At 44.2% G+C, this 14,249-nt stretch overlaps 1 protein-coding gene across 1 annotated transcript; it reads left to right on the top strand.

Moving 5' to 3' along the window:
* Nucleotides 1–292: 292 nt before the first annotated feature.
* LOC121857905 (LIM/homeobox protein Awh-like) lies at nt 293–1,943 on the top strand (the record flags this gene model as incomplete). The annotated part of the gene is given in 1 exon segment (XM_042354155.1): nt 293–1,943. A coding segment is annotated over 1 exon segment (120 nt), but the record flags the coding sequence as incomplete, so codon positions are not given.
* Nucleotides 1,944–14,249: the final 12,306 nt, after the last annotated feature.

The following is a 14,249-nucleotide window of genomic DNA, read 5'->3' as shown; positions in this document are numbered from 1 at the left end:
GTGTGTGTGTGTGTGTGTGTGTGACACCATGTGCTATCTTAATGAGAAGTTTGTAAATAAAATTCATCCGCCTGTTATTATATTTATAAAATAATATCGTTTAACAATTCCACCGAAATTGTACGTCACTGGTGCATGTAGATGGTTAATGTGATGAGCCACAATGGGATCTCTAACAAGAGTTTTGGTTGACTATGGTTCACTAATAGGTCACAGACAGAATACATGTTATTTTCACACGACATTTGTTATTAAACTGTTAAACTAACATATTTCACGTTGTTTCCCCCCTGCAGGTGGGTACTCCCTTGAGCGTGCCCCCTCTCGCCTCTCTGACTACGGCGACATCTCTTCCTCATCTTCTTCCCCACTCGACTCCCCCCTCTCACAAATACTCTACAGCTTCGGATGATTGTCGGCCCACGCTCACACCTATGCCCACGCCCATATCCACCAACAGCAGCAGCCGGGGCAGGCAGGAGCGGGGGCACTGGATGACGAAAGCTCAACAGCAGATCACCACCACCAGCAACCATCCCGAGTACCGGAGTCTCATCGCTTCTCCCTCACACCCTCTTCCTCCTCTGAGGCTGCCATCTTGGGAATGGGCGTCGGCTTTGGAATGGGAATCTTCAGAGGAGATGGTGGGGGAGGATTTCAGGATTTGTACGAGAGTCCTATTTCGCGAGGCCCCCTGGCAGGAACGGGGGAGGGGGAGGTGTTCACCAAGCAGGGACAGGAGGACTTAGACGCGGGGGCCTCGTGAGAACTCTACTACCACCTCCCTCACCCTGCCTCTGGTCCTACTCAAAGAAGTTGCCCTCTAAATACCGACAGTATTAAAAAACGCTTGAATTCTGTCCGAGATTTGGTCAGTCTTAAGGATCTGCCCTGTAACTATCGTCAGCAGTCGACCTTTAAGTTTCGAACTCTTACCTAAGAAAAAAATGCTCTGAAAGTGCGTCGAGTGTCTGTTTAAATTTTAGAAACTACCCTTTGAATATCGCCAGTGAATTTAAGCGTTTGAACTGTCTTAAAAACAAAGACAGGACCTATGAAACAAACATGCACTGAAACATACCTCTAGCGTGATTCATGACCTTCTTGAGGAACAGGTATACAGAACTACACACACTAAATGCCAAGTGACTGATACATAAAAGGCAATTTTACTTAATACTCCCAGTGCAAATAAACTTACAAAAGTGATTGCCTACGATTGTACTCTGAGTGACTGTAAAGGCAAATCAGCCTCTATCTACTTAATAAAACCTCCCAGAAAACACTTATAAAAGTGACAAGCAAAAAATATCTAGAAACGGGAAGGACCCCCCAATGAACTCGTTAGTCTTATATTATATATGACTATGTTAGGTACCACTTGCTTGCTTTTCTCAACAAAGCTCAGAACAAATGCTTAAAAGGGTTGACTATCCCTCTGAGTTATATCTACATCAGTGACAATAACTGGTTAGTGAATCCACAACAAAAGAGCTTAAGTGATAGTCAGTAGTTGAATGAAAATTATACCAGATACTTTATAACTGCGCTCACTTTGTAGACTCTTGTGTACAGTAGTTTGTAGTTAATGAATAATCTTTAATTAGTGTTTTAAGTCTATAAGCTGTTAAGTGAACAATCTGTTGATATACGAAGAATTTTGTTTACAGAATAATTTGATGATATAAATTTATCTACAAAAATATAATTCATCTCTCTCTCTCTCTCTCTCTCTCTCTCTCTCTCTCTCTCTCTCTCTCTTGCGCGCGCCATCTACAGGTTGATAAAACAGTTGTAGTGCACTGAGGGAAGCTACCCATTTGATTGTGGCTAACATTACATAGCAAGAGCCGAGACGAGTGCTCAGCAACATGCTACGTCATTTACAGAAATGACATGAAGATGATGGCAAACGTTTTCAACCATTAACAGAAGCTGAACATTGCCGGTATATATATATATATATATATATATATATATATATATATATATATATATATATATATATATATATATATATATATATATATATATATATATATATATATATATATATATATATATATATATAGTAATTAAATAAAACTATAGAAATAACCGCAGCTTTCTTACCAACCTGTTTCTCTAATAATCATTATTTGTCTCCTGGTGTTTTCCGTTTTATTATTTATATTATCTGTCCCTGTATATATTGATTAGTAATTCTGGCTGTCTGTATGTCTTTCTGTCTACCTTTCTCTATCTTTATCTCCATCTGTCGATGATTCTCCTGTTGTCTCTCTATCCATTCCTGTCATCTGTCCGTCTCTCCTTCCATCTGTCTCTTAGTAAATTCAAAACAAAACATATATTTTCCTTTCTTTCCGTCTCACCTTTCCACTTAATTCTTTCTTACTAAATTAAAGACAAAATATACGTCTCACACCTACAGTTTCCACCATCAACAACAACTACCATTGGCCAAACTCTCAGACACACAAATGTACAACCGCTGAGTCCGCCTCTCCTTCTATCCTTGAAAAAATCGAACAGATATCTTTGAATCGCAAATTTTTCCTTCGCGGATTTGCATACATAATCATTGACTTCTCGGAGATGGATTGCGGAACGGAGCCGAGAACGTGAGCTGGTGGAGAAGTCGGGTACGTTCTGGGAATGGCATTAGTTTCATCATGTTCTGGATTTCCCGCCATTAATCAGCAAAGCGGGAGAAGGAAAGAGATAGAGAGAGAGATGGAGATTATTTTTGCACGGAATGATTTGACATACTTTTTTCCTAACTATTTCTCAACATGGTATTAATTTTTCGTAATATTAAACAGCGGTCATCATAATTGACCATAAACTGAGTTAAAAGTTGTATTTTCTCGTATAAACACAGTCCCCACGCGTGAAGAAGACCCACCAGTCCAAGCCAGGAAAGCCGCGTACTGAGTTAAAGACACGTAGCCAAATACATAAAAAAAATTCACATTCTCGTCCAGTGAAAGAAGGAGAGAGGATATTGTAATCGTACAGTACGTGTGTGATTTATTGAGTAACGCAACCAATCAACTCCTCGGATACACCAAGCATCACCTCTCTCGTTTTTCACTTTAAACTGTGCTTCACTTTGTTCCCGGCAAAGAAATATTTACATATTTACATACAAACGAAAATTTACTCTTTTGTGATACTCTAATGTGCTTGACTTACTCTGCTGCAATGTCAAGGGAGGGCATTGCTGAACACACTTTGTAAATATTGTATACATGTTTGATCTAGAGTGTTAATTACGTTAAATATATATATTATTATGGTAAGTAATAGTCACGGGGTAGATATTTCTAACTTACAGCAGGCCGGGGGAGACAGGACATAGAGTGCAATTAATCAACTTTGTATCGGTATATTTGTTGTTATAAGTTGTTTTCTCCTTATGCAGTGCATTCCGTGTTTTCCTGTTAGCAGACTTATCGCTTTTTATAATCTTTAAGTGGCTTTCCCCAATGAATAGTTTGTTCACTGTTAAGTAATGTTTGTTAATTATTTTCAATTCATTTACTTAACAGGTCACAGTGTCCATCCAGTTTAAAGTTATTTCGAATTAAATCTTATGTTTTACGTCTGTGTAATAGTTCTTACTGTTGGTGTATCGACTGTAAGGTGACTCCGTGTGCATTTGGTCATCTCGCAACATAATGATAAATCGCTTAGGCATTTGGTCATCTTGCAACATAAAGATGGCCTATTGCGCATAAGGTTTTATTGCAACATGGTGATGAGTCTCTATGTAGCAGTAACCTAAGAGGTCACAATGCAACGTGACAATGTCCTACGAGCGGCTGTAACACCTCCCCCACACTTGGATAAGCTTAAATATACACCTGTTCTAACACACCTGTAGCTAGAACTACAACAAATGTGCCAAAAAATCATTAGGAGTGTAATAAAGTTGATGAATATATATGTTGTTTTATTATATTGCAACATGAATCAAACCTAGTGTCTTCCTCTCTTCTCATCAAACCTTTCAAACAGTCTGCTTCATATTCCTTCAGTCCATGACAAAGGAATGCGCCAGTACACGATTTAACAGCAATACTTGACGGATCTCTGCACATTTCATTTATTAAGAAAATAATAATGAAAAATAATAATGAAAAATAATAATGCCTTCGCTTCTTGACTACTATACATTTCCTCTCAGTAATCGATATCCAATGTCAATCAAACAAAGAGTACAGTCATCATATCTGAGAGTTGGCAACCACAGTCCTCTACTCTAAACGTTCTCAGGCTGTTTTTACCAAACCTCCAAGGTTTTGTATCTCTCTGGGAACCCAGTTTTTAATTTCATTCATCCAGTCCAGTCTCTGCCTTACCTTGGCCCTCCTACCCTCAACTTTGCCCATTAATATTTCTGTTATTATTCCCTCATCCCTAATTATATGAACAAAATATCTTTTTTTTCTGTACATTTCAAATATTTGTCTTCAATTTTTTTGCTAATAAAACACAACATTCATTATTCTCTTTCGTACGAGATAATGAATATCAGGGCCCGGAACAATAATCTAACAAGCTATTAAACGTATACTGTACACAACTTTGAGAATCCACACCATGAACGATAAACTGAGGGGTACCCGTAGGTGTTGAAGCTGAGGCTGACGAAGGGGGAGTGAGTGACAGCTGCGAAAGAAGGGCGACGACAGCACCACAAGTGACACGTTCCCTCAACTAATCTCATTACCCCACTACTAACAATGTCCGCCAGAGGGCCAACACCCACCCCACCACGCTGATGGATGTAAGCAAATAATAAACACTAAGTGGATTACATCTTATATACAGGAAACACACCAGGGTAAAAATGTAAGGCACTGGTCGAGTAAAGCATGGGGTGGTGAAGGAAAGTGTGGTGTGGCGGAAGGGTGGTTTGTGAAGGAAGAAGGTGAAGGATTATGAAGGGTGTAAAAGGTGAGGATGAAAATGGTATAAAAGTGTAAGGGGAAGGAAGAATGCTTTGTGGTGTGGCTTGTGTGTGAGGGTGTGAGGGGGTGATGTGAGAGGGAGGGATATCGATGAAGCAGCACTGTTTTTTACTGTGACAGCTGCAGTAGTGTTAAATTAACAATATATAACACGACAATCCCATAAAATCATGGATTAATTTGAAATATTTATTATTGTTTCGTTTATTCTATATTATACATGTCGTGGTTCTCCTCTATATACACGACCAAAATAAATAATCAGATCTTTGTCCAATAGATTGAATTTGCAGCCTCCGGAGATTAATGCCGTGTCTTGCATCAGTGATAGACCAAGGACTGTTTCTCCAGCCTGCTGCCCTCGTCTTCTGGTAATTGCTTAACGGATCAAGTTTTTCATGATTATGTACGATACATCGATTACCCACAGTCGTGTACAGTGCATCACTTCAGCAATTCTGGATTTCTTAATCATATAACCGCCAAACAATTAAATTTTTTTTTGCGGGGGATATTCTACAAATTTGGCGGATGGAAATCAATAACATGAAATAGACCTTGAAGTAAATGCCTCTTTTTATGAAGTGATTCACTATACCATCACCCACTTACTGTACCACCCTTCACCAACGACAGAGCAGGAGCAGAGCGGGATTAAGTAACATATCCTTAAGACCTAGGTGATTTTGCATCTCAGTGAGTTTCATTCACATCTGTCTAACAACTCCCTCAACACTAAGTGAAACTAGGGTCATGATTTATATCCACCTGCAATGGAGTGCGAGTCTGCTTACAGTTTATTTCTTCTTTTTTACACACTACCCTGTTTGTTGGCCCTCTCTCTCCTCCCTATTTTTCTCTTTCTCTCCCTCTGCCTTTGATTCTCTTTTTGACTCTTCTTCTGTTTACTAACTTTCTCCCTTTCCCTCTCCCTACACATTTTTATACCCTATGTCTTGTTGATCAGGTCTCTCCTCTCCCTCTCTCTCCCTCTCCTCCCCTCTCCCCATTCCCTCTACGCCTCTCTACTGTATTTATCCGTTCTGTCTCTATCCCTCTCCCCCTCCACTATTTACACTAACACTTGCTAGTACCTTCATCTTCCTACTTCTACTCAGTGATAGCTGGGAACCACTGTTGGTTTGTCCTCCCCTCCCTTCATACCCCTTCATCCCTCCTCCCTTCACCCCTCCTCTCACTCCCTTCATCCCCCCTTCCTAACATGCCCTCCCTCCCTCCACCCCCTTCTCTTTCCTCCTCACATTCCTTCCTTTTCCTCCTCCCACTCCCTTCCTTACCTTCATGCCAATTCTCTATCCCTCACGTCCTTCCCTTCTACATTCTTTCATTCTTCTCCTCTCTCCTCCATCTACCACTACCACCTCTCCCCTCTCTTATCTCCCCCATCTACCACTATCTCCTCTCTTATCTCCCCCATCTACCATTATCTCCCAATCTTATCTCCCCCATCTACCACTATTTCCCTCTCTTATCTCCCCATCTACCATTATCTCCCCATCTTCCCCATCTACTATTTCCTCTCTTATCTCCCCCATCTACCACTATCTCTCTCTTATCTCCCCCACTATCACTATCTCCCTCTCTATCTCCCCCCAGCTACCACTATCTCCCTCTTATCTCCCCAGCTACCTCTCCTCTCTTATCCCTCTCTTATCTCCCCAGCTACCACTATCTCCTCTCTTATCTCCACCATCTACCACTATCTCCTCTCTTATCTCCCCCATCTACCCACTATCTCCTCTCTTATCTCCCCCATCTACCACTATCTCCCTCTCTTATCTCCTCCATCACCATATCTCCTCTCTTATCTCCACCATCTACCACTATCTCCCTCTCTTATCTCCCCCATCTCTACCACTATCTCCCTCTCTTATCTCCCCAGCTACTACTATCTCCTCTCTTATCTCTCCATCTACTATCTCCTCTCTTCCCATCTCACACTATCTCCCCCTCTCTTATCTCTCCCATCTATCTCCTCTCTCATCTCCCCCCCTATCTCTTATCTCTGTCTACCTATCCCTCTCTTATCTCCCCATCTCCCTCTCTTATCTCCCCCATCTACCTATCTCCCTCTTATCTCCCCATCTACCACTATCTCTCTTGTCTCCCCATCTGCACTATCTCCTCTCTTCATCTCCCCCAGCTTCTCTCACTATCTCCCTCTTATCTCCCCATCTACCACTACTCTCCTCTCTTATCTCCCCCATCTACCTCCTCTCTTATCTCCCCATCTACCACTATCTCCCTCTCTTATCCCCCATCTACACTATCTCCCTCTCTTGTCTCCCCATCTACTACTATCTCCTCTCCTATCTCCCCCATCTACTATCTCCCTCTCTTATCTCCCCCATCTAACACTATCACCCTCTCTCATCTCCCCCATCTACCTATCTCCCTCTCTTATCCTCCCCAGCTACTACTATCTCCTCTCCCATCTACCACTATCTCCCTCTCTTATCTCCCCATCTACCACTATCTCCCTCTTGTCTCCCCCCATCTACCCTATCTCCTCTCTTATCTCCCCATCTACCACTATCTCCCTCTTATCTCCCCCCATCTACCTGTCTCCTCTCTTGTCTCCCCATCTACCACTATCTCCCTCTCTTATCTCCCCCCATCTATCTCTGTCTCCTCTCTCATCTCCCCCATCTCCACTATCTCTTTCTCCCCATTACCACTATCTCCTCTCTTATCTCCCCTCTCTCCACTATCTCCTCTCTTATCTCCCCCCATCTGCCACTATCTCCTCCTTATCTCCCCCATCTACCACTATCTCTCCTCTCTTATCTCCCCCATCACTATCTCCCCTCTCTTATCTCCCCCTATCTCCCTCTCTTATCTCCCCCATCTACCTATCTCCTCTCCTTCTCCCCATCTACCTATCTCCTCTTATCTCCCCACTCTACTATCTCCCTCTCTTATCTCCCCATCTACCACTATCTCCTCTCTTGTCTCCCCACTACTACTGTCTCTCCTCTGTCTCTATCCCCATCTACTATCTCCTCTCTCATCTCCCCATCTGCCACTATCTCTTCTCTATCTCTCTTGTCTCTGCACTGTCTCCTCTCTTGTCTCCCCCATCTGCCACTATCTCCTCTCTTATCTCCCCCATCTACCACTGTCCTCTCTTGTCTCCCCATCTCTACATATCTCCTCTCTCTTATCCCCATCTACCACTATCTCCCTCTCTTATCTCCCATCTACCACTATCTCCTCTCTTATCTCCCCATCTACCCTATCTCCTCTGTCCCCCATCTACTACTATCTCCTCTCTTGTCTCCCCATCTACTGCTATCTCCTCTCTTATCCTCTTATCTCTCATCTCTCCTTATCTCCCTCCTCTTTATCTCCCATCTCATCCCTTCACCTCTCTCGTCTCCCCCATCTGCCACTATCTCCTCTCTTATCTCCCCCATCTACCACTATCTCCTCTCTCTTCTTATCTCACTATCACCCTCTCTTATCTCCCCCCATCTACCACTATCTCACTCTATCTCCTCTCTCCCATCTACTTTCCTCTCTTGTCTCTATTCCCATCTACCACTATCTCCTCTCTTATCTCATCCCCTCTCTTTCTCTCTCTCCATCTCCCCATCTGCACTATCTCCTCTCTTATCTCCCCCATCTACCACTATCTCCCTCTCTGATCATTCCACTATCTCTCCTTTCTTATCTCCCCCATCTATCACTATCTCCTCTCTTATTTCCCCATCTGCCACTATCTCCCTCTCTTGTCCCCCCATCTGTCTCCCTCTCTTATCTCCCCCATCTACACTATCTCCCTCTCTTATCTCCCCATCTCTACTATCTTCCTCTTTTATCTCTGCCATTCCTCCATCTCTTCCCATCCCATTATCTCCTCTCTTGTCTCTGTCCTCTCCCCCTTGTCTCCCCCATCTACCATTTATCTCCTCTCTCATCTCCCCATCTGCCACTATCTCCTCTCTTGTCTCTCCCCATCTGCCATTATCTCCCCTCTCATCTCTTCTATCTCCTCTCTTGTCTCCCCCCCATCTACCACTATCTCCCTCTCTTATCTCCCCCATCTTTCTCTCTCATCTACCCTATCTCCCTCTCTTATCTCCCCATCTCTACTATCTCTCTCTTATCTCCCCCATCTACCACTATCTCCTCTCTCTCCCCATCTGCCTATCTCCTCTCTTATCTCCCCCCATCTACCACTATCTCTCTCTTATCTCCCCCCACTCTCTCTCCCTCTCTTATCTCCCCCATCTACCCTATCTCCTCTCTTGTCTCCCCATCTGCCACTATCTCCTCTCTTATCTCCCCATCTACTACTATCTCCTCTCTTATCTCCCCCATCTGCCTCTTCCTGTCTTATCTCTGCCACTGTCTCCTCTCTTATCTGTCCACTATCTCCTCTCTTATCTCTCATCTACACCTGTCTCCCCCATCTACCCTTCTCTCTTATCTCCCCATCTCCACTATCTCCCTCTCATCTCCATCTCCTCCCTCTCTTGTCTCCCCCATCTGCCACTATCTCCTCTCTTATCTCCCCCATCTACCACTATCTCTTCTTCCCCCATCTACCCTATCTCCCTCTCTTATCTCCATCCTCTCTTGTCTCTGCCACTATCTCTCTCTTATCTCCCCCATCTGCACTGTCTCCTCTCCCCCATCTGCCACTGTCTCCTCTCTTGTCTCCATCTGCCCACTGTCTTCTTGTCTCCCCATCTACTTCTCTCTTTCTCTCCATCATCTCTTGTCTCCCCCATCTGCCACTATCTCCTCTCTTGTCTCCCCATCTACTACTATCTCCTCTTATCTCCCCATCTGCCACTATCTCCTCTCTTATCTCCCCACTTCTCTCTCTTTTATCTCCCCATCTTCCCTCTCTTATCTCCCCCATCTCTCCTCTCTTATCTCCCCCATCTACTACTATCTCCTCTCTTATCTCCCCCCATCTACCACTATCTCCTCTCTTATCTCCCCATCTACCACTATCTCCCTCTCTCTTCCCCCCATCTACCTCTCTCTCCTCTCTTATCTCCCCATCTACTATCTCCTCTCTTGTCTCCCCCATCTACCACTATCTCCTCTTATCTCACTCTCTCCCTCCTTCTCCCCCATCTTTATCTCCTCTCTTATCTCCCCATCTACCATTATCTCCTCTCATCTCCCCCATCCCACTATCTCCTCTCTTATCTCCCCCATCTGCCATTATCTCCTCCTTCCATCTCCTATCTCCTCTCTTATCTCCCCCTCACCACTATCTCCTCTCTTATCTCCCCATCTCCTATCTTCTCTCTTATCTCCCCATCTACCTCTCTCCTCTCTCTTGTCTCCCCCACTTCTGCATTATCTCCTCTCTTGTCTCCCCATCCTGTCTCCTCTCTCATCTCCCCATCTACCTTCTCCTCTCTTATCTCCTGCATCTCCACTATCTCCCTCTTATCTCCCCATCTGCATTCATCTCCTCTCTTCTCCTCATTTATCAATATCTCCTCTCTTATCTCCCCAGCTTCTACTATCTCCTCTCTTGTCTCCCTCTACCACTATCTCCTCTCTGTCTCCCCCATATACCATATCTCACTCTTCTCTACCTCCATTTATCACTATCTCCTTCTGTTCTCTCTCTCCATCTACCACCATATCTCTCTCTGCTATCACTCTATCTACCACTATTTCTTTCTTCTCTCTTCTTCCCTCTACCACTATCTTCCTCCTCTCTCCTCATTTACCACTATCTTCCAATCCTTCCCATCCTATGATAACCATTCAACACGTCCCATCCCATGCCATTCCATCCTAAATCCCATCAATTTTGTCGTAAGTCCAGTCAACATTCGACTTCTTCCTCCCATCCTTCACTCTGTTTCTACCATCTCTCACTCTGCTCTACCATCCATCACTCTAACTCTACCATCCTTCCCTCTAACTCCTATCATCCTTCCTTTCTTCTGTCCTTCCTCCTAACTTTGCCATAATTCCTCTGCTCTACCATCCTTCCTCTACTTTCTGTCTTCCTCTAAATCTAACATCCTTCACTCGCTCTACCATCCTTCACTAACTCTACCATCCTTCCTCTGACTCTACCATCTTCCTTAACTCTACCACCCTTCCTTTAACTCTGTCTTTCTCTCTAACACTACCCATCTTCACTCTAACACTGTCCTTCACTCCTAACTCTATCCACTTTATCCTAACTCTACCATCCTGCCCAGTCTACCCTGCTCTGTCATTCTTCACTCTGTCATCAAACAACCACTGTGCTTTCACTCTGACTCTGCTACACTTCCTCCTAGCTCTTCCATCGGCCCTTAGCCAGCTCTATAATCCTTCCTCCTAGCTCTACAGTCATTCACTCTAAACTTTCTGTGTTCACTCTGCTCTGTCCTTCACTGCTCTGCTGTCCTTCACTCTATATTTGTGTTGCTCTGCTCTGTATTCCACTCAGCTCTTTGTCCCTCACTCTGCTCTGTGCTCTGCTCTGTGTCCCCACTCTGCTCTACTGTCCTTCCTGCTCTGCATCATTTCCTCATTTAGTTCTGTTTGTGCTCCCTTATCATTTCCTCTCTGCTCTATCATGCTTCACTCTAACTCTGTAGTGCTACATAAGACTCTAATCCTTCCTCTGCTCTACCCATTTATTCACTTAGCTTCTATCAGTATTTATCTATTCTTTCCTTCTAACTCTATTCATTTTAGCTCTAATATGTCTTTTATTCATTTCCCAAATGTTCATTGCTCTGTAACTCTGCATCATTATCGCTCTGGCATCATTCCTCCAAGCTCTTTCATCTTGCTCAACTATTTCCATCCTTCACTCCAGCTCCCTGTCTGTTCACTTCTCTTTGCATCCTTCCATCGCTCTACATGCTTCTAACTCTACCTTCTTCTTTCCGCTCTATCATCCTTCTCTCTGCTCTACCATCCTTCACTCTACTTGCTTTACTCTAACTCTACAATCTTCCCAGCTCTACCATCCATCAACCTACCATTATTCACTCTAAGTCTATCGACATTTACTCTGTCATCCCTCACTCTGCTCTGCTCCTTGACTCTGTCCTTCCAATCTAGCTCTATCATTCTTCTGCTCCCATCCTTTACTCTGCAGTGCTTCCCTCTGACTCTGCCCATCTGCTTCCTTCCTCTCATCCCACTCTTCCTCTAACTCTACCATTCACTCTGCTCAACCATCTGTCTGCTCTGCATCCTTCACTCTATGTGCCATCCTTGCTCTCCTCTGCCGTCATTTATCCATCATTTGATCTAGCTCTGCCATCTATTACACTCTGCTTTGCAGCCTTCACTCAACTCTGCCATCGGCCTTCACTCTAATGCTGCTATCATTCACTCTAACTCTGCCATCTTTCACTCTGCTCTGTGCTCTCGTGTTTCTCTCAGCTCTACCATCATGCTTTATCATGCTTCTCTAGCTCCTTCACTCTAACCTATGTCCTTCCTCTGCTCTGTGCATCATGCTCTAGCTCTGTCCTTCTGCTCTGTGTTTCCTCTGCTCAGCCATCCTTCCTCTTGCTCTACTGCTCTACCAGCCTTCTCTGCTCTGCCATCCCCTTCACTCCTGATGCTACTGTGTTATGCTCTACCATCTTTCCTCTGCTCTGCATCATGCTCCAACCTTACTTGTACCTCCAAGCTCTGCTCTGCATCATACACTCTGTACATCATGTGCTCTGCTCTGTCATGCTCTATCATCCTTCATCTGTCTATCATCCTTCCTCTAGCTGTGTACCATCTTCACTCTAGCTCTGTCCTCTAGCTCTATCATCCTTCACTCTGCTTGCTATCGTCCTTCCTCTGCATCCTTCATAGCTCTGCATCCTTTGCTCTGCTCTATCATCCTTCCTCCTGCTCTATCATCCTTTACACTCTGAAGTTTCTTCCTCTTACTCTGCTCATCCTTCCTCCAACTCTTCCATCCCTCACCTAACTCTGCTTCCATCTGCTCTACTGCATCTTTCCTCTAATGCTACCATCCTTCACTCTGCTCTATCATTTCTTCACTCTAACTCTGCCCATCTTCTCTGCTCTTCCTTCCCTTCACTCCCAACTCTTCCATCCTTCACTGCAGCTCTTCCAGTCCCTCCCTAACTCTACAGTCCTTCGCTCTGCATGCTTTACTCTATTTATCACCCTTCACTCTAACTCTGCCCATGCTTCCTCTGCTCTGCTCTAGCTCTAACATTTCTTCCTTTAACTCTGCTGCATCCTTCCTCTGCTCTAGTATTTCTAGCTTCTGTCATCCTTCAAAACCTGCTCTATCGTTCTTCAAATCCTCTGCCTTCCCACTCTGCTCTATCATCCTTCCTCTGTCTGTCCCCCACTCTGCTCTGCATCCTTCTCTGCTCTGCATCCTTCACTCTAGCTCTACCATCCTTTGCCAGCTTATCCTAGAGTCCTCTGCTCTGCATCATCACTCTGTCTATAGGCTCTGCATGTTACACTCCTGCTGTGCTTCAGTCTGCTCTACCCATGCTTCACTCTGCTCACATGCTTCACTCTGTCTGTCCAGCTTCACTCTGCTCTATCGTCATTACACTTTGTATGCTGCATCATGCTCTAACTCTTGGCCTTCTCTCCAAGCTCTGCAATGCATTTTTGTCTGTCTGTCTGCACAAGTATTCATCTCTCCCTGCTTCCTTAACCCAATCGTACTCTCTGGCTCTATCGTCTTCACTCTGCTCTGCCACCTTTTGCTCAGTCTCTTCACTCTAATATACATTGTCTGCTCTACCATGCTTTATCGCTCTTGCATCTGTCATGTTCTCTGCAGCCTTCTGTGAACTTGCCATCATACACTCCTGCTTTATGCTTCCTCAAAGGCTCTCTGCTCCTGCATCTTCCCCATTCTGCTCTACCATCGCTTTACTCCAACTCTGTCGTACTTCATTCTAGTTCTATCATCTTTCATTCTAACTCTACCATCCTTCATCTATTTCTGCCCATCCTTCACTCTATCTCTGCTCTACCATCCTTCATCACCATCCTATGCTGCTCTGCTTGTCCTTCACTCTGCTCTATCATCCCTTCATCTCGTCTATGTATTTCACTTTAACCATCTTCCCTCTAACATATTTATCTATCATCCCCACTCTGCTCTGCTGGCCACTACTAACCCTACAGTAGCACTCTTAACTCTGTCTGTCCTTCCTGTCATCGTTCTCCTGTCCTTCCTCCTGCTCTGCCATCTTTTACACTAACTCTGTCTGCTCTACCCATCCTTCACTCTGCTCCTGCTCTACCATGTTTCACACTCTAACATCCTTC

The sequence above is a fragment of the Homarus americanus genome, unplaced genomic scaffold (assembly GCF_018991925.1).
Source record: "Homarus americanus isolate GMGI-L3 unplaced genomic scaffold, GMGI_Hamer_2.0 scaffold51859, whole genome shotgun sequence".
Classification (NCBI taxonomy): Eukaryota; Metazoa; Arthropoda; class Malacostraca; order Decapoda; family Nephropidae; genus Homarus; species Homarus americanus.
This window is presented reverse-complemented; position numbering and strand designations above follow the sequence as displayed.